This window comes from Cebus imitator, unplaced genomic scaffold (assembly GCF_001604975.1).
Source record: "Cebus imitator isolate Cc_AM_T3 unplaced genomic scaffold, Cebus_imitator-1.0 Scaffold64, whole genome shotgun sequence".
Classification (NCBI taxonomy): Eukaryota; Metazoa; Chordata; class Mammalia; order Primates; family Cebidae; genus Cebus; species Cebus imitator.
The window spans coordinates 1,020,369-1,041,437 of NW_016107379.1; the positions used below are offsets into that span (position 1 = coordinate 1,020,369).

Consider the following 21,069-nt stretch of genomic DNA (forward strand, 5'->3'; position numbering starts at 1 on the left):
TATATTTGATGCTAAGTTTTAAAGTACTAAAAAGTCAATTATATTATCACAAGTAGTTTTTATATTAGCCTCTGAACTGCATTTACTGACAGTAGATACTAATTGGAAATTTAAGTTGGGTTTTGAGATGTATTTGTTTGCAAGGACTGCTCTAATAAAATCCCACAGACTGGGTGGCTTAAACACAGACATGTCTTTTCTCACAGTTCTGGATTTTGGATTTCCAAGATCAAGTGTCAGTAGGTCTGGTTTCTTCCAAGGCCTGTCTTCTTGGCTCACCGATGGCAATCTTCTCTGGATGTCCTCACATGCTCTTCCCTCTCTGTGCACATCCCCAGTATCTTTCTGTGTATCTAAATTTGCTTTTCTTATAAGAACACCAGCCAGACTAGATTAAGGTCCACTATGCTAACCTCATTTGAACTTAATTATCTCTTTAGAACTCATATGTCTAACAGACGAGCATATAGTTTTCAACATATGAATTTTGGACAGACAATTCAGACCATAGCATGACACATAGATTCCAAGCATCTAGGACATTTCCCAGTGATTAGACACTCATGGCCAATTCTAAGCCAAGTCTAGACCTCTGAGGATTCCAGCATCATGCCTTTCAAATTAAGGCTGTCTTGTTGTCTACGTGCCCTGAATTCAAATTTCTTATTATCTAATACTCATAATCTGATTTGAGTTTTTATCACCAACTGAGGTTGACCAATCATCAATGAGTCTATGCATGGTGTCATTCTATTTCTAAATTGTTTTCATATTCTTTCTATTGGCCAGGATACAACCGCTATGCAAGATTCAATGGCATCTGATTGTATTGAGAATATCTCTCAAGTCTTACCTTGACCTGTTGTCACAGTTCTAAAGTCACACTAATGCAGCTATTGGAACTTGGAAAGTCCTTTGTGAAAACTTATTGAGAAGATTTCCACCCAGTAAAGAAGAGAGAGCAATTAGGGAACTGATATGAATGAGTTCAGGTACACTAAGAAAGTAATTTTAACTTGAAGCTAATGGTTGAATGCAAAACCAAGGAAAGGGGACATGTGAAATGTACATGATAATCTCCACAAAGAACAGTGAGCCAAAGGGCAGGACTGAAGAAGGAACTAGCCAACTGAAGGGAAATGAAACATAGGAGTGGAACAATGCAGTAAAGAGTAAAGCACATTAAGAACCAGACTATTTGTTAAGCTGAGTTGGTATTTGGGCACATTAGCTTATCTCTCCAGACTATGGCTCCTAAAGGTCCCTTCATATTCAAAGCATCTATGATTGCTCCTTGCTGTTTCTTTAATATATTTATAGACTCCCCCAGCTGAAGAGACTATGAAAGGAATATGTTTATATTTCAGTAATAATCACAATCAAGACTTGAACATTCTCAGAACTCCTTGTGTATCTCACTAGTATTGAGTTCTCTTCTATGCATCATTTCCTCTTTCTGGAAAGCAGCCTCTGTGTTTCTCTAGAGCTTCTGTTGTCACAGAAAATATGTTCTAAACAATTCTAGAGTCTCATGCTCTTTTTCTCTCTCTTTCCCTATCTCCCTGCCACTATCCCTTCCTCTTGTCCTTCCCCTTCCACCATGTTTTCCCAAGTCCAGAATTCCAGAGAAGGAACATTTGACTCAGTTGGCATTTTTTGAGATTTTGTTTGTTTGCTTGCAAGCCCCAAAAAGACAAAAACTAAAGAAAAGAAAAAAATCCTCACACACTGAAACAGAGATAAGTACTGGAATCCAGATTTAAGACGTGAGAAAGAAAGAATACAAAGGAATTGAGGAAGCCTTTCTGTCTGTCAAGCACTGGCAGTAATAGAGCTGAGCTCCAACTTCTCCGAAGTCTCTTTATGTAAATCCCACATTTTGAATTTCCAGGAGTGGAAACCTGATTGACCACACTAGTGTCAGGTTTTCCTTCTTGAATAAATCAGCAGTGGTCAGGGTCAGATGGTTAGATATAATACCTAGAGGTTCATCCCTGTGTGTCAAGGGCTGTTTCCAGAGGGGGAAATTTTCATGAGTTGAAAAGATATCACCAGAAATAGCTGCTATAAAATCTCTTGAAACTTGTACTTTGAAACAAACTTTGCTAAAATTTAGTAAGTAGATGTTGACTCAATTTAATGTTAGAATTTTTACTGGGAGGGATACCTCTTTCCTAAGTTGTTTTCAGGTTTTTTTTGATATTTCACCAGGAATGAGTGTCAATGTTTTCTTCCAAATCCAATTTTGTTAATCAATTAAAACTATGTTTATAAATAAAATTAAGTTATATGATAGGCTTTGTATATAAATTTTAAGATGCATTTCAGTTAAAATGCATCTTGAATGATTTATTCAATAAATTTTTCAAATTGGTTTGCTTGTATGTTATTTGGAAATTTTGAACTCTACCTATAGGAGCACTTACCATGTATGTAGTTTTTTCTTTCCCTTCTGGCCAGTAACACTTGATTTATGGACATTGAACATTGAATTTTATGTGATTTTTTAAAAACATTCACAGACTTTATATTTTTATATCAATTTTAGGTTTACAAAATAATTGAGTACAAAGAACAGATAGCTTCCATATACCTTTTCTCCCTTACATATTCACACAAATTCCCCTATTGCAAGAGTGTGATATATTTGTTATAACTGATGAACCAGTATTGAAAAATGTTAACTAAAGTCCATAGTTTACATTAGGGATCACTCTTTGCGTTGTTCAGTTTTATAGGTGTTTTTTTTCTTCTTTTTAATCTTTTTTTCAGAGACAGGGTTAACTCTGTTTTCCCGGCAGGAGTGCAATGGCACAATCATAGCTCATTGTAACCTTGAACTCCTGAGCTCAAGCAATCCTCTGCCTCAGTCTCCCAAGTAGCTAGGACTACAGGCATGTGCCATCACACCTGGCCCAGTTCTGTAGGTTTTAACAAATACATGCTCTTTTGTACCCACCATTTCAGTATCATACAAAACAGTTTCACCGACCTGAAAATCATGTTTGCTCCACGTACTCATTCTTTCCTCCTTACCCTTTAAACCTCTAGGAAACTCTACTGTTTTTACTATCTTTATAGTTTTGCCTTTTCTAGAATGTCATACAGTTGGAATCATATATGGCATCTTTCACTTAGCAATATGCATTTAAATTTTCTCCATAAATTTTCATGGCTCTGATAGCTCATTTCTTTTTCAATCACTGAATCATATTACCTTGTACAGATGTATGACAGTCTGTTTATTCATTCACCTATAGAAGAAAATCTTGGTTGTTTCCAGGTTTTGAAAATTATCAATAAAACTGCCACAAACATTTGTGTCCGGGGTTTTTATAAGCATAAATTTTCAACTCATTTGGGTAAATATCTAGAAGCATGATTGCTGGATCATATGGGTTAGCTTTGTAAGAAACTGACAAATTGTCTCACAAAGTAACTATACTATTTGGCATTCCCACCACTGATGAATAAGAGTTCCTGTTGCCCTACATTCTAGTCAGCACTTAGTAATGTCAGTGTTTTTTTAATTTTAGCAATTCTAATAGTTGTGTAGTAGTGTCTTATTGTTTTATTTGTGATTTCCTGAAGACATATGGTGTTGAGCATGTTTTCATGTACTTATTTGTCATCTCTATGTCTTTCTAGGTGAGGTAGCTGTTCATGTACTTTGCCCACTTTTTAATTGGGTTGTTTGTTATTGTTAAATTTTAAGAGTTTCTTTGCATATTTTGGATCTGAGTCCTTTATCAAATGTGTTTTACAAATTTTTTTTCCCCAGTCTGTGGCTTGTCTCTTCACATATAGTTTTCTTAATGCTATAATTAACAGATTTATATATCAACATTAAATTGGCTTCTTCCATATTATAGAAAAGCATGCAGAATTTGTGTTATCTATATTTTTAGGTTTGACATAACCCTCAAAAGTAAAGCCATATGGATTAAAAGCTTTTGAGAAAAAAAGTATTTTTATTTGTTAGAAATTTACGTTTTCTATTTCTTGAGCCAAATTGGCTCAACTTGAATAGTAAATTTTCTCAAAAATAATCTACTTCTTTGAAATTTTAATATATTTTATAGAATTGTATAAAACATATTTATAACATGCTCCCTCTGTACTTTTTATAATATCAAATTTCTAATCCCTATTGTATCTGTAGGAAATACCATTCTGGACATAGGCTTCGGGAAAGATTTCATGATGAAGGTGCCAAAAGCAATTGCAATTAAAACAAAAATTGGCAAAGGGAACCTGATTAAGCTAAAGAGCTTCTGCATAGCAAAAACGATTATCAACAGAGTAAAAAGATAACCCACGGAATGGGAGAAAGTATTTGCAACCTGTGCATCCAACAAAGGTCTAATACCCGAAATCTATAAGGAATTTAAATTAACAAGTAAAAAACTCCATTAAAAAGTAAGCAAAAAACATGAACAAAAACTTTGAAAAAGAAAACATACATGAGCCAACAATCATATTAAAAAATGCTCAACATCCCAAACTGTTAGAGACATGCAAATCAAAACCATAATGAGATACCATCTCACAGCAGTCAGAATGGCTATTACGACAAAGTCAAAAAATAACAGATGCTGGTAAGGATGTGGAGAAAAGAGAACACTTATACACTGCTGGTGGGAAAGTAAATTAGTCCAGCCATTGTGGAAATCAGTGTAACAATTTCTCAAAGAACTTAAAACAGAAGTACCATTCAACCAAGCAATCTCATTAGTGCATATATACCTGAAGGAATACAAATTATTTTTCTATAAAGACACATGCCTGTGTATGTTTATTTCAGCACTATTCACTATAGCAAAGACATGCCCATCAACCATAGACAAGATAAAGAAAATGTGGTACATATATACCATGGAATACTATGCAGCCACACACAAAAAACATGAGATTGTTTGCTTTGCAGGAACATGGATGGAACTGGAGGCTATTATTCTAAGCAAATTAATGCAGAAACAGAAAACCAACTACTGCATGTTCTCACTTATAAGTGGGAGCTAAGCATTGTGTACTTGAGGATGGAAGACTAGAGGGAGAGGATCAAACAACTACTTATTGGGTACTATGTTTATTACTTGGATGATGAAATAATCTGCACTCCAAACACCTGTGGCACACAGTTTACCTGTATAACAAACCTGCACACATAACCTGAACCTAAAATAAAATCTTAAAAAGTAAATAAATAAAATAAAATTTGTATTGTATCTTTTGTTATGTTTTAGTTACGTAAGATTTGGTTTTAAGGAACTTGCCACTTTCATTGATTCTGATTTTGTTTTTCTATTCTTTTTATCACCTCCTTTTTGTCTTTTTTTAGGTATATCTTTGTTGTTTTTCCCAACTTCTTAAGTTGTCATCAGTGATTTATTTTTATCTCTTTTCCGAAAAAATAATAAAACCATTTAACACAAAATATTTCTTTCTGAGTGCAGCTTTGGCCAAATTCCACAAATTTTGATAATTAATGTTCTCATTTTTTTTACTTTACAATTATTCCATACTTACAGATTTGTATCCAACATTTCTGTTGGTTTTTTTTTTTTTTTTAATTTCAAAGTAATTCCCATTACTTTTATCTAAGCTTGTGAACATAATTTCTAGTTTTATTGCATTGTGGTAAAGAATCTAGCGTTTACACTTTGTACTTTTAAGATTTTATTGATATTTACTTTGTACCTTAATTTAAGATTAGTTTTGGTTTCAAAATTAATCTTCCACAAATGGTTGAAAAAAATTGTGCATATTTTCGTTTTAATATGTACCTAAACTTCATTAGCATAGCTATGTATTTTATGTATATATTTGTATATATGTACATATGTATGTATGTATTTATTTTGGCTCATCAAAATTTACTAGAGACATGGCCATGTTTTCTACCAAAAAAAAGTGTTTATTACTCTTTTCAAATTCAATAATCTCTGCTTAATTGATTTTGAAGCCTTCTTTTGCTATTCTTCATGGGCATTGTCAACATGAGTTGTACCATTACTTTAAAAAAAAAAACTTACATTTTTTGTTTTTCACTTGAATCCTCTTTTTTCTGAATCTTTAAATACCACGACTGCTTTATTTCTGTGTTTATTAATCTGGTGAGGAATCATCTTATTGTCATTCCCAACACTTTTTAGTACTTATTCACATAATCTTGAGGGGTTGTTATTTTTAATAGATTTTTTTCCTTCAATAATATTTGTTGAATTTAAAATTAGTTTTGTAGTGATATTTTTGGTAGTTTTCCTTGATTTCCTATTCTTACATGCTAATTTTATCAAGTAATTTTTTTCTTCTTAATTCCAAAATTATATTTACATTTTTATGGAAAATAATTTAATTAGAATTGCAAAATATAAAAATGAAAGTAAAGTCTTCTCCCTCACAGTCCAGAAATAGAGTGAGACACATGAGATGCTTAGGGCACAAAATCTAAGGAGACAATCTCAGAGCGCTTCCTGAAATTTATTATACCTTGGTGCCTGGCTCACGTCACCCTAGATCTGGCCCTGCTTCCTCATGCACATTCCACTTGAGGTAAGACACCACTCCTAACAGTTTCTTGTATCTTTTTCCAAAAAACTGTGAATGCACGTGTATGTGTGTGAGTAGTGCTTTTATATTCTTGTTTTTATGTTCCTGTTTCTCATTGTTGCACATTCAGAATGAGGACAATCCACTCACCTTAGCAAATATTTATTTAGTCTTGACTCAATGAACATGAACATATTTCACTCTTCCTAAGACTGCATACCATTTCAATGTTTGAAACTACCACAAAGTTTTTAACCAATCAGGTATTGATACTGTTTAAGCATTTGTTGTCCTAAGCTATACTTTTGTTAAAATTCTTTTCTCAAGTAGTTTTGTGCAATGAAGTGAGTATATGTGTGACAGAAATTAGTAAAGATGAAGCTACCGAATCAAAAGGTAAGTGTGCTTAAATGTTGACAAATATTATCAAATTACCATCCCAAAAGTTGCACCAATTCATAATTCTGCAGTGTATATATGTATATATTAAAAGTATATATATTAAATTTTTTATTTTTATTTTATTTTAGCTGGATTTTCGCTCTGTCACCCAGGTTGAAGTGCAGTGGCATGATCTCAGCTCACTGCAACCTCCGCTTCCTGGGTTGGAGTGATTCTTCTGCTTCAGCTTCCCTAGTATCTGGGATTACGGGCACCCACCACCACGCTCAGCTAATTTCTATATTTTAGTAGAGACGGTATATTTAGGTGTATCTTTCCCCTCATTGATAATGGGTCCCCATGATCTTTTCATTATCTGCTTCTGTAGTAGATAAGTATTTGTATTCCATTTTACTTTTTGGGGTGTATTTCTTTAATTATAAGTGAGTTTGAGCATATTTTCATATGTATATTGAACATCTTTATACTTTCTTGCATTTTTACCTAATTCTTATTTTGTGTTCTTTGTTTTTTAATTGATTTGAAAAAGTTTGAGAAATATGAAAATATTTTTTCTACAACATCAAATGCAAATATTTTTCTTAGTTGATTTATTAGTTTTTAATGTTCTATAGTAACTTCTATTTTGCATAAGAATTCATTTGTGAGTAGTTAAGTTCAATTATGGTTTTATTAATAGATTTGCATTTCATGACAAAAAGACTTCCCCACTCAAAAATGATAACTTTTCCATTTTTTGCTAACAGTTTTGTCATATTTAGATGTACAGTTTTATTCACTTGTGATTGACTTTTAATAAAAGATGCAGAAATTTAATATTTTTCTCAAATAACTATTGATTCATTCCAATGTCATTTTTCAAAAAAAATCCATTTTATTACATTGTTCTCAATTCCATATTTGTCTTAGTAAATCATCTTCCTCTTTTTTTCAGTTTATTTCTACTGTCCCTATATTGTGTCTTGCTGGGTCATCACCAAATGCTTTAATTTTTTTTGCTTACAATAGATTTTAATATTTTTTAGGGGCAAGCTCATGTTGATTAATTTTTTCATAGTTCACACAATAATTTATTGTATTATCTTTAATTTTTTTTAATTCCTAGAGACTATATAAGGTTAAAATAGACAACCAAGGTAAACATTTAGAATAATATCTGCCACATAGTAAATATTCAATAAATTTTAGCTTCTGAAATAAATCAGCTTTCAATTGAAGTAGAATGTATCTAGACATTATGCATTGCACCTGCTACCATAGAAGATAGTGAGATTTCTATTGTCCCAACTCATCTGCTCTCAGATGTTGCTTAAATTCTCTACTCATATCTATTTCACAACTACAGCAAAATGTGTGCAACTGTCTTTTGAAGTCATTTATGTAGTGTAGCTCTCTTGGGCTGAGGTCGGAACTCTCTTCTATGTTCATCATACCAAATGTCAACGGATATAATGGAAATTTTAATTTCTACCATGCATTTTTTATCAAGATCTGTCTCTGACCAAAGATATTATACCTCCTGGCATATGCATAGCACTTCAAGGACCCCTTCCTCTTCTTGTCCAGTTATTGTAAGAGAAATGGTAGAATAGTGGTGCCCATGTTAGAGAGCCATACATTTTAAATTGTATTCTTCAGAGCTCTGATGTCATGTTTAGGAGCCTTAAAACACTTCTTGCCTTCTCAAAGGTTGATGGGATGCAGAGCCATGAGCCTCAAGACTCCTGAGCGATTTCAGCCAGATCAGCTCTCATTTATGTTTCAAGAAATGGTTCATTTGAACAAATTATGACATTATTCTAAAAATAAAAGTGAGGGGAAGAGAGGACAAATAAGTAGAGAAATTTCTGTCCAGCTTTTTAGTTAGTATAAATCAGGGTTTCTCAAATCAGCACTATTGACACTTGGGGCTGGTAATTCTTTGTTGTAAGCTGGGGGAGGAAGGATGTCCTGTACATTGCAGGATGTTCAGCAACACCTCTGGCCTCTAGCTGGTAGCATCCACATCACAACTGTGACAGTGTGATAGCCAAAAATGCCTGCAGATTATTTTGGGGTAGCCACTATTATACCCATTGCCAAAAGTGTATATTAGTGGATGCATGAAGCACCTCCTTTCTTTCTTCAGTTCAGCAAGTTTGCTATTGATAACAAAACAAATTATGACTCTCAATCCACTTAATTATTAGAGGTTTCCTCTCAAGTCTGATTTAGTCTTTAGTGTTTGTAGGGTTAAGAAAAGCTGTATCAAGGCCTCTTAGTTTGATAGCATTTATTACAAGTCTTCTTAAAGATTTTAAGCAATAAGTTATGAAATAGTAATACAGCATTTAGTTATTAATGAATATTAACCAGCAAATGCAAATGAAATTATTGAGCAATTTCTCATTGGTGGATTTCAGCCTCCAGCAGCCTATCAAAACTGCATGAATGGACCTCTGGTAACTGCTATTAGTTTTGAACTAATCTTTGCTTTACTTTCACTTATTTCTACATGGTCAAATTTCTGTTCACTGACAATATGATCTTCTATTTACAAAACTCTCAAGATTCCTCCATAAAACTCTTAGATTTGAGTAAAGTTTCAGGGTACAAAATCAACATACAAAAATCAGTAGCATTTCTATACACCAATAATGATCAAGTGCGGAAGAAAATCAAGAAGGCAATCTCATTTGCAATAGCTTCCAGAGAAAAATACCTAGGAATATATTTACCCTGGGTGGTGATTTATCTAACATTTCATTTGCTCTATTCTTACACTTTGGAAAATAGATCAGTGGATACTACCGGCTTTTACATTTTTCTTTGGCTTTCCCAGTTCTTATCACTGATGATCTTTATTTTAATAGTATTTATATTTAAATAACATGAATCAATTTTTAAGAAAGAAAATATTGTTTAGTTTAAAATGGCTTATAACCAAACAGAGATCAGTATGAGGCATAGAGGCAGTCTCTCAACTCCGGCAAGGAAAAGACAAGAAAACAGATTTTCTTCTACAACCTGCAGAAAGTAATAAAGCCCTGCTGACACCTTGATTTTAGTCCTGTGAGACCTACATCAGACTTCTGACCTTGTGCTAACTAAGTTGTGTTGTTTTAGGTCATTAGGTTTGTGGTAATTTCTTACAGTAACAATAGAAATTAACACTTACGTGCTGCTAGGTTAAACAATTTAAGAACGTATCTGATCACCCATACTCCAACTCAAAATTCTTCCCAGCAACCATTTGCTTACCAAATACAATTCAAATGACTCAAGTTTACATACAAAAGATTTTATAATTTTATTGCAGACATCTACCACTGTTTTCCTTCACCACTACACATCTAAGGAATGTCTGTAAGTCTTTCCCCAAATTGGTTCTTCATTTTTTCACCACTGTGCCTTTGCACGTCTTTTGTATAAAATGTACTTCTCTGAATCTTCATTTGCTGAAATTCTAGTGGTCCTTCAAGTTTAAAATTCATTATCACCTCCTCCAAGTGGTCCTCTCTAATTTCTCTAGCTGGATATAAGTGATTTTTCTCATATGTGCTTTCTTGACCACTGTTTATATCTCTTAATTTGGTTTTATCTGATTCTGCCTTCTTTGCAGAAATATTGCTTTGTCCTTATTAAATTCATAAGTTTTACAAGAACAAGAATCTTGACTTTCTTCTTTGAATTCCTAAAGCCTTGACTTCAGATAATGGCACTAAGTAAATACTCAAGAAATTTTTAAATTTTATTTATGGAATTTCCTGTTGACCAGTTTAAAGAAGACCTGGTATTTCTGATCTGCTTTAAATAAAACACTTTTGATTTTTAGTTATTAGTTTTATTGAATTGCCTTAATAATACTAAGTATTATATTATGTTCTTAGAAGGTAGTCATAATAAATTCACCTGATACAACAATATCATCTGGGTCTCTCTATAGCATATAATGCAATAAACACTGTAGGTAATCGTTAGACCATGAACATTCTTGTAGTCTGAACACTTCCCTATGTTGATAAGGTGGTTTAATGGTATGCAATGTTTCTTTCTCCATTCTCTGATTTGGTTATATTTTCATATTTTGAAAATGACAATTCCATCTTCTCTAAACAATGTCATCTCAGAGCTCTAGGCAGAGGACAGAGTGTAACAAATGTGCCAGACATATGGATGACAGGAGAATGATTTTTCCAGAAATAATAACCACATGAAAGTTCTCAGAATATCCTCTTGGGTTTGGGGACATTTTAGCCAAATAAAATGTGAATCAAATGGGCTAAAGTGGGAGTCATTTACAAAGAAAAGAGATTAAAAAACTGTCTCAATATTTTTAGAAAAGAGAATCTCCTTCATGACATGCAAAATATCTTCATTATTCTTATAGAATACTCACAACAGTTCTAAAATGGCACTGTTGAAAAATAGCACTTTTTTGAAAAAGAAAATCACTGTTGCTGGGAGTAACAAAATCTGGGGATATAAAAGGAGCAGTAATTAAATTTTATTTAGGAGATCATTTATTGAATGTCTACTCGATTGGACACTGGACTGAAAATTGGGAGTGTCAAAATAAAATAAGAAACATAAGCACTAAGACAATTCATAGTTGGTTAATTCACAAAGGTTTAACTGGATTTCAAATTTTCGTTTTCAGTTATTTAACTTTTGGTAGATTCACTTGTTCCCGAGAACATGTAAGAATTTCTGAGAAGTGAGAATATGATGGTAGGAATAGATAATTGTTATTTCAATTCAGTACTGAAAATAACAAGACAGAGTTTTCACAAGATTATTTGATAGTCTAAAGAAGCATCCAGAAAACTTTCTGGATGAGATAATCCCTGAGGTGGGCCCTGAAGAAAAAGGAAATAGCTAGGCAAAGATGGGACAGATATAATAAAAGAAGACTCGTGGAGAGAACAGGACATGATTGAGGAATGCTAAGTAGATTAGACCTGCTGTAACAAGATGTCTTGGGTAGGATGTGAATGATGAGACATCAAGGAGAGGTGCACAAAGACGAGGTCATGAAAAGTCTTGTGCACTCTGCCCATGCATTTGTATTTTGTTCTGATAAGCCTAGGAAAACAAAAATTGTTGAAATATTAGTAATATTTAGTTCAGACAAAATGGAAGAAAGAGCATTTTAGTTTTAGATTAAATTCTGGAAAAGAGAAAAAGAGAGGTTGGTGAGTTTTTGAGCAGCTCAGTTATATGATTAGATTGCTCAATGTAATGGATAAATTAGACCGAAGAGATGAGAGGCTGGGAGGGCCACTTAGGAGTCAATGTGATAATTCATGCAAAAAATTACAAGGCAGTGATGGAGGTCTAAAAGAAGGAAACAAATGTGAGGAATATTTTGGAAGTACAATTAATGTGATTTAGAGACCTATTAGTTATGGGAAAAGAAGAAATTGCAAATGACCTAGTGATCTCCAGCTTGAGAAACTAGTAAAGCAATGATGGGATTAAATAATATAGAACCTAGTGACAGTGGAACAACAGTTAATTGGAAGAAATGGGGGATAAGCTTGGTTTTTATTATGCTGACTTATACCTACTAGCTTCATGGAATCTATTAAATTTATCCAAGAGCTAAAAAGTTATAACTTAGTATCATTTTGCACTAGAAATGTTTTCTCCATTTGCCTAAACATGCAATTAATATATAACAAAGTTCATGAAAGCAGCTTTTGTATCCCCTTTGGGAGTAGTTTCTATATACTTTTAGTGAATAAAAGGAAAGGACAGTAACATTTGCTAAATACCTGCTACATTCAGGTACTGTTTTGAGTATATTTGCATACTCCATCCTCTAATACTCATAAAATTAGAAGAAAAAAAATGATGCCCAGGAAAGTTCAGGTAACTTAGAGGTTGAGTCAAGTCTGACTACATCCATAAGCTAAATCTTAATTTTGTAAAGTACTGCCTGTGAGTGGTAAAGGCCACAGACTAGCAAATGTTCTTTGTTTTTCAGCACAAAGGTAGACCATATACAGAATAACACTTTGTTATTTGAGGGCACTCAGTTTTGTACATCTTTGATAAAGCAGTAATCTGTTTGGTTTTGTGTTGTGTGATAGTGGACCTGAAATGTATCATTTGGACACTGAATGGCAATATTCTAAATGGGCCGCTTTCTACTTCCCTGTGTCAGAAGGAATCTTACGTAGGGTTTGCAAAACAAACATTCATTTCTGAAATTCCATTTGGTATCTGGCTTTCTGAGCCTTGTTGATGTTTGTGCCAACAGAAAATAGAAAAAGCAATTTGGCTAAAACTGCCAGTCAACATAGTCAAACACTTGTAACAGGTCAATCATATTATCTTTAATGATAGAAACAAATACACATAGTAAATTAACTCCAGAAGACTAAGGGTTAGGTTAAGTTTTCTTATAGTGAAATTGAAAATCTGAACACATTCAAATAATTTCTGTCCCATTGAAAAATGTGAATATGAATACTTCTGCAACAGCTATATCTGATTAACATATTCTGAACTGAATTTGGCCTGGGTGTGAATATGTTTTACTGTCCCCCAAATTGGGGAACTTGTGGAATCTTTATTGCAGATATCTGTTTGGGGCAACCTAACACCAGGTTAAGCACTTGAGAGGAAATAGATGACTTTAACAGAGTCAGCTGGCTAGAATTTGGTATTAAGACAGAAAGGGAAGATGATGTGTGGAAATAATGAAGAAGGGCATTATTATTTGATTTACCCCTACATATGAAAAAATTTAGACTTTTTTATCCAAAAGAAGAAATACATAGCTATGTGTATTTGGGGTGGTTTTTGTTTCATTGTTCCTTATTTTGTTTTGAAATATTAAGGTTGTGACTTGAAGTCAGACTTGTACAATTCCAGAAAGCAATACAGCAGGATCCTCAGAGGTTACATGGACTAAACTCTAGGAAAAGCTCCTCACTTCCTCAAACTTTTTGAAGATACATAGGGCTTCAAAAAGTTGTATTCCAATGTATAATACATTGGAAATCAAAGCTAAATCACTCAAGCCAGCCATGTGCCATAAAAGCACAGATCTTGGCCATCTCCCTGGGCAGTGTCTCAAAATGACAATAAGGGAAAGTAATCTTGAGAACTGCATCCATCCAAAAGAGCCTAGAGAAGTTTAGCTCTTGGAATAGCTGTCAAAGCTGAACTGGCTTCATGTGCAGATGTGTGCTCAAGCCAGAAGGGACTTATGCTCACCTCCAACAGTTTTCTCTGCAGCACCATGCTATCATTCTCTTTATAGTAGAAGTGATATTTTGAAATGCAAGGGAAAAATTATGTCCCAAAACAAATGCAAGTTACCAGCAACAAAAACTTGCTCCCCATGAGAAAAGTATATAATATATGGACACCATTCAAGTGTTATCTTCTGCTTTACCATGTGGATTTCTATGTGAGTTTAACTGAAGTTGCTGAAGATTCTGAAATATCTAGATCAAAATAATCTTACATATTAAAAAGAAAATATTAGAAATCAAATATATTTTATTGAATTTAAATTCCTCTAATTTCTAAAATATAGTGGAATTGTGGACTCGTGTTTTATGAGTAGTTGATTGTCACTTTCTGGGTATACATCAATGTAATATAGTGCTAAAAAATTTATATTTGAAATAAATAAAATATGCACATTTTGAGCAGCAAGGGAAATAAATCCATTCTACAATTGCAGATATATTCTCATTTGCAATTTCTATATTCAGTTTCCAAAAAGCTTACATAATTTACTATTTCCAAATTGTTTGTTTTATTTGTAGAGAGGCAATGATGGATATATTCTGGTAAGTGATTATGGAAAAATGTTTAGGTTGTCATCTAAGATTCGAATGCATTCTAAACTGTTGGTGTGATATTACACATAATTGGGAAATTCATTTAAAAATGCACATACTCAACTTCACTTATCTCTAATGAGAATCTCTGGGCAGTGGCACATTCATACACTTCTGCTAGAAACAATAAGATAGCCAACAAAGGACTAATATTTGGAGTCTACAAGGAACTCAAACAAGTCAGCAAGAAAAAAACAATTCCATCAAAAAGTGGGCTAAGGACGTGAATAGACAATTCTCAAAAGAAGATATACAAATGGCCAACAAAAGAGAAAAAAATGTTCAACATCACTAAGGATCAGGGAAATGCAAACCAAAACCACAATGCAATACCACCTTACTCCTGCAAGAATGGCTGAAACAAATATAGAGGAAAGATTAACATTTTCTTTTACTTTGTAGTAGCATGTATATATGCATAATTTAAATGTTTCATAAACTGAAAATTTTAAGGAAAAGATAAAAAGAAAAACACTATGTGATACAATAGTTTGAAGAACATTTTCTGTGAAGTCAGAACAAAATAACAACAAATTTCTTCTACCTGTATCACCCAGGCTGAGTTACCAGGCCAAAAGATGTCTTATTTGTAAAATTCAGATAGTAATCATGCAATCCATACAAAATTATGTGGTAAAGTACCTTGTAAATTATAACATGATTCAAATATTCATATTTTTCTTATTTCAAATTCCTTAAATTTGAGTACCATACTTTCCTCTTCTTTACATATGCTCCAACTGTAAGCTCAGTATCTAGTTATGGGAATACTGTCTATATTTCCTGAATATAAACTAAGAATTTTCAAATCTGAAAATACAAAAAAAAATTCATCCCAGGGAAAGCAGTGACTAGGAATTGTAGCCCTGATTTTTTTCCCCTGCGATTCACCCTCCCTGTGGAATAATGGTTGTCAATTGTGGCTGCTTGAGTTCAGCAGCCTCAAGGGACACTGCTCTCTCCTTATCCATGTTGTCTCAGTGTGCATTCATGATTTCCCTTGGCTGCCCTTAGCCTGGTTTGGAATAAGCCAACTCATTAAATAGACTTGACTAAATACATATAGACAGTAGTAAAATAACAGTATTAAAATACTTTACTAAATACTTGGATATAGCAAAAAGAAGAAGGAAGGGAGGAAAGAGGAGGAGGAGAAGAGAAGAGAAGAAGTAATACAAAACCAAATCTGATATACCATATCAGTGAAATACACTAAACCAAATAATCTTATTTATAAAATATTTCTTTCTCTTCAGAAGCCTGAGACTCTCTCCCAGCCTAGCAATCATCCTGCCTCCATGTAGAGAGTGCCATGTTAGTACATGCAATCCAAAGATGGCCTTTGAAGAGCATTCTAGTCACTGAAAATGCACTGTCAAAGAATATGACACATAAACAAACATTCACATATATCCAGCTGTTTATCAATTCTCACTTAATCTAATTTAAAAATGTATTCATTAGCTAGAAGCATTTCTGGGCTATCCAGCAGATAAAGTAAGATTAGTGTCTCAGAAACTCAGGCATGTTAAAGATATCCTAAACTTTAGAAAAAGAAAATGGCTACTTGTTTGAGTTTCATGTTCATAACATAATCCATATTGCATGTTTAATCAAAAATATTAGCACATAGAATTAGTTGAATATTTCCATTTTATCTTTCTTTGGTCTAAAAACACACACCTGTTTTCCAGCTTAAGGAAGATTTAAATACTAGTAAGTGGAAGAGCCCTTTAAGATTTAAATAGTAGGAAGAGAAAGAAGCCCTTGAAGAATTGTTCTAGGATTCTATAAAGTTCAAGTATTTATTTTTAAAAACTCAATTAAGGAAACTATTTTTCTCCCCAGAAAGACACTTTTTTTCTTTCCTATTTTTTTTATTTAATTACCTAATAATTTAATAGATAAGGTCCTAAAACTCAGGAAGTGAAAAATTAGAAAATATGCATAAAGGCTCTTGAAGGATAAATGACCTCAGGCACAGATCAAAAACATTAGAGTCATTATTATTATAGGAGAATAAAGCAAGGGCTTCCTAATCAAATCAATAAAGAAGAAATAAGCTTTCCACTGCCAAACAGATCCAGTATTATGAAATAAACTGACTTTCTAATATGAGTATATCATAAGCCATGTTCAATTATGTAATTTTAAAACTCTACCATAAAGAAACAGACTACAACCAGTGATTATTCAGAAAATTCCAAAATTCAATAACGAGGAACTTATCCTCTCTGTTCATTAAAAGAGTTTAATATACATCACATTTTTAATGATGCAAATATTTAATCAGTCCAAATGGCAACTCTTTAAGGATCCACACATATTAAATTCACTTTCAAGCCATCCTTTAAGCTTCAAGATTTCATTTTTGTTGTGTTGTCCATAACAGGAATAACGGCTTCCAGTTATGCCCCAGTTGCTGCAAAAGACATTATTTCATTCTTTTGTGGTTGAATAGTACTCCTTAATATATTTATACCACATTTTCTTTATTCACTCATTGATTGATAGGCACTTAGATTCATTCCATGTCTCTGCAATTATGAATTGTCCAGCTTCAAGATTTCTTGCCTGTAAATAGATGTGGTTAAAACTTAGTAGTATCCAAGCAGTCTGAGGTATCACACTGTTCCCTATTTATTAGTGGGTTCAAAACATATCTCTTGAGCACATATTACATAACAGGCTCAAAGGTATGAAAAGATAATATCACCTCCATGAGGCTGACCAAATTACAGGGAAAATGATGAAATAAGTAACTAAAACATGATAAGTGTCATAATTGGAGAGGTACAGTATTCTCTGGAAGCACAAGTCAGAAACAACAAATGCAGTATGTGATCTATGGGTGTGAAAGAGGATGGGGCGGATACCAGAGTAGTGATTTGAAAACTCGTATGTGGCTCTTTCTTCTCCCTACATCCTTACATTTTTTTCTTCTATTTTTCCTGTTTTGTATCTTATTCCAAATATCTATATTTCTTTTTCTTGTCCCAGCATGCCTAGTATCTGTTGTTGTTTTTTGTTTGTTGGTTTTGTTTTTCACTATCTGCAGTTAGAATCAGCATAGGACTTGAATAACAGTTCTCTTTACAGCTAAAACTCATTTAATTCATATCCCCGTTTAGTTTCCTAGACGCACACAGATCTTGTGATGTGAGTATTAAACTTGTGGTCAACAGACTCAGATCGAAATCTTGATTTTGCTGGGGAATAACAGTGATGTGGCTGAAGATAAAATGGCCTCTCAGAGTCTCAACATCTTCATCTTCATGATGAACAAACTTTACAAGGTTGGTTCATAGAGAAATATAGATAAGGTGGTGTATAAATGCAATTAGTCAAACAAAGGAAATTGTCATCAAAGAAACAAACCAAAATATGTCTGCTTGGACTCAGTTGAGAGGTATTTTAAGAGATTGATTTAAAATACATGAAAAGTGATACTGCAATGGCACCATCGCCAAAATGAATGAAATTGCAGAGTGAAGATATATGGGGCAATGTTGTACAGAAGTTTCTTTTGTTTTTAATGAATTTTTTTTTCATGAAATGTAAGTATGTGAACATGACTAAGTTTGGAAAATGTGTTTTTAAAGAATATATGTTCAACATGTGTTCTACTGTTTCCATTTATATAGCTTTTCAAATGATGGAATGAAAGTCTCTTACCATGTAAATCCTGGAAGCTGGTTGACCGGCATTTACATGTGGCCTGGGGAAGCTATCTTAAGCACAGAAGAGACGGATTTAACAGTTAAAAATACTCAGACATGAATTTACACTACTTTCAATTATCTATAGTTTTATTTTTATGTAACAGCTAAACACTACTGAGCATTCTATACTTTATTTTCCACAATCTGCAACTAAAGTTTTCTAGGAAAAAAAAAAACCTAACAGCACAAAATATATGTATATATAAGAGCAAATTACCACAGCACCTTGCAGTTACAATAGACCTTTGTCCGAGACCTGGAGTGATAACCCACCCTTTTCAAGTAGTTTTTCCAGACAGTGAGACACATTTTAGCAGAAACTTTTGGAAGAGCATATTTTAAACTATAAATATTTTTGTATTTTATAAAAGAATCTTGCATACTTTATTTTCTTGTCAGAACATTTAAAATTTTCTTTTCTGTAGGCAATGTAATCTTCAATTAACAGCATTTTAGGGAAACCTATATCTGCTACTATTTTGGTTACTGACTACTCCAGCAACTCCGAACAAGTATTTATTGAGGAACTGGTTATGTACCAGGTAACCCTTCAAGGGTTATTTTATTTTACTCTCTGGCAAAAAAAATGGTTCCCATTTTTAGAGTAAAGGACAGAAGGCAAACTAAGTAAAATTCTACGCAAAGCATAGATAGGCTGTCTGTCATTTATGTCTTCACAGAATCAGTTTGTTCATCTAAGCACACTCGAAAATACATGTCAACCTGATTAGAACAGCGTTTCAGCATCCCCTTCACTGTGGCTAGGTACTTTGAGTCACTGTGTCATGGCTGAGGATGCTCAACCAGATTTCTACATTGTACAACTGCCAATGCTGTTAGAACCAAGAAAGACCAGGAATCAGCTTTCTCATGTCCAGATGATTTGCCACCTAGTGGTCAGGTTTAGCAAAAATTTCTGGAGTGTCTTGTTTGTTATGACAACTTAATTCTCTTTAAATTCTATTTTTCTTAGCTCTAAATGAGGCTCCCAACTTTGCTCAGTCACTTCCAATGATCAGGGCAGACACATTTTTATGATAAGTTACTAGGCAGAGTTTCTAGGGATGGCAAGAAACGTCTCTGGCTCTCTCTTGAGTAAAGGGCAAAAGCGCATGCCTCAATCAAATGCTGCTGCCTTTGGGGCAAGGCATAATGCTCCGTATGTAAGAAAACCATGCAGGTAAAAACAGCAGAAAGACAATGTAAATATAAGTAGACAGAATTAGAATTTGAAAGCTTATGGATTCAAGAAATGTCTGCCCTTGTTTCTCTGGCTTTTAAAAAGGATATTGGAAAATATTTTCCTTCTTGGCACCCTATTTTTTAACTTTTAAAATGCAAATTTCAGCATTTCTCACCAAGTGACAAATTTAAAGTGTTTTCGAATTTTCAGAAGAACATTGCTTTCCTAGACACTGACTGCAGTCTACCAAAAATTCTGAAATTGAAGTCTGAGAAGCAGGAGACTTTAATTAAATGACCAAGCAAGAAGGATACCATTTCTAAGTCTTGTGTAGGTATATGATTTTTTTCATTTTCTGCTACAACCAGATCATACCACTGAAATATTTATAATAGTGCGATTTGGGAGCAGGGTGAGGTTTTGTTTTAGAGTAGGAATGAATTGAACCACTCATTCTCAGACAAAATGCATGTAGTCAAGAACTCCACGACTATCTGTGCGACAGATGGGAACTCCTGATGCATACCAGGCAACTGTTCTTCAGCAAAGAAAACAAAAACCCAGGTGCAGAATGTATTGCAACAGTGCAGATGGGTCTTCAAGGGTGTTCACTGTTTACAAGAAAAATGAACAGAGCTCTCATCATTGAGTGACCACTCTTCCTGGGGATCCATTTCCCCCAGCTGGCCTCAAGAAGAATATCCCCCAAAGGCCCAAGCACCAGCTGTCAATGACCTCTGCCCCTTCAAAGAGAGAGACTGGGTGGCCGCTTTCACCCTGTCAAGATGTGCTAATTACTGGAATGCTGAGAATCAGAGCCTACATCCTACAATGGTATTTCTCTAGCTTGTCTCTTTCCTACACAACTTTCTCCTCTTGTTCTTAAATATTTTTAATATATAACAGCTTACATCAATTTCAGTATAGATTATTGGCATCTTTTCTATCCAGTTATATGTTCTCAGCTCTCATATTTTATAAAAAGGATCTTGTATACTTTATTTTTTGTCAAATAATTTTAAATTTTTCTTTCTTTAGGCACAGCAATCTTCAATTAAAAACCCCTTCGTATAAGACAGATTTAGAAAGAGAAAAAAGCTCTCTTGATATCTACTCTATGCCAGAGGCATGTCCATCCACAGACATGGCTTCATCTAATTATCATCGTAAACTTAGAAGAGAACATTATTATTCAAAGTTGCCAGGCAGGGAAACTGAGGCTAAGGGAGGCTAATACTCTTTATGTATGACTCTCCAACACTTCCTCTCCCAATTCATAGTTTACACTGCCTAATTATTCTTTCTAAAATGTACGTCTGATTATTTCATAGTCTAGCATCCTTTTCTTGTCTGGTAAAGGAAGTATAAA

General features: G+C 33.7%; 1 protein-coding gene across 2 annotated transcripts in view; it reads left to right on the plus strand.

Moving 5' to 3' along the window:
- The window catches only part of CFAP299 (cilia and flagella associated protein 299), a 664,079-nt gene that overhangs the window by 636,691 nt on the left and 6,319 nt on the right, over nucleotides 1–21,069 (plus strand). The window contains exon 6 of one of the 2 annotated variants that reach the window (XM_037739148.1): nucleotides 207–1,196. The exons of the other annotated variant lie outside the window; for it this stretch is intronic. Coding sequence (XP_037595076.1) covers nucleotides 207–374 — 168 coding nt within the window. The 3' untranslated portion in view covers nucleotides 375–1,196. Of the gene's footprint in view, nucleotides 1–206; nucleotides 1,197–21,069 lie in introns of those variants that run through there. 2 annotated transcript variants of the gene reach the window in all.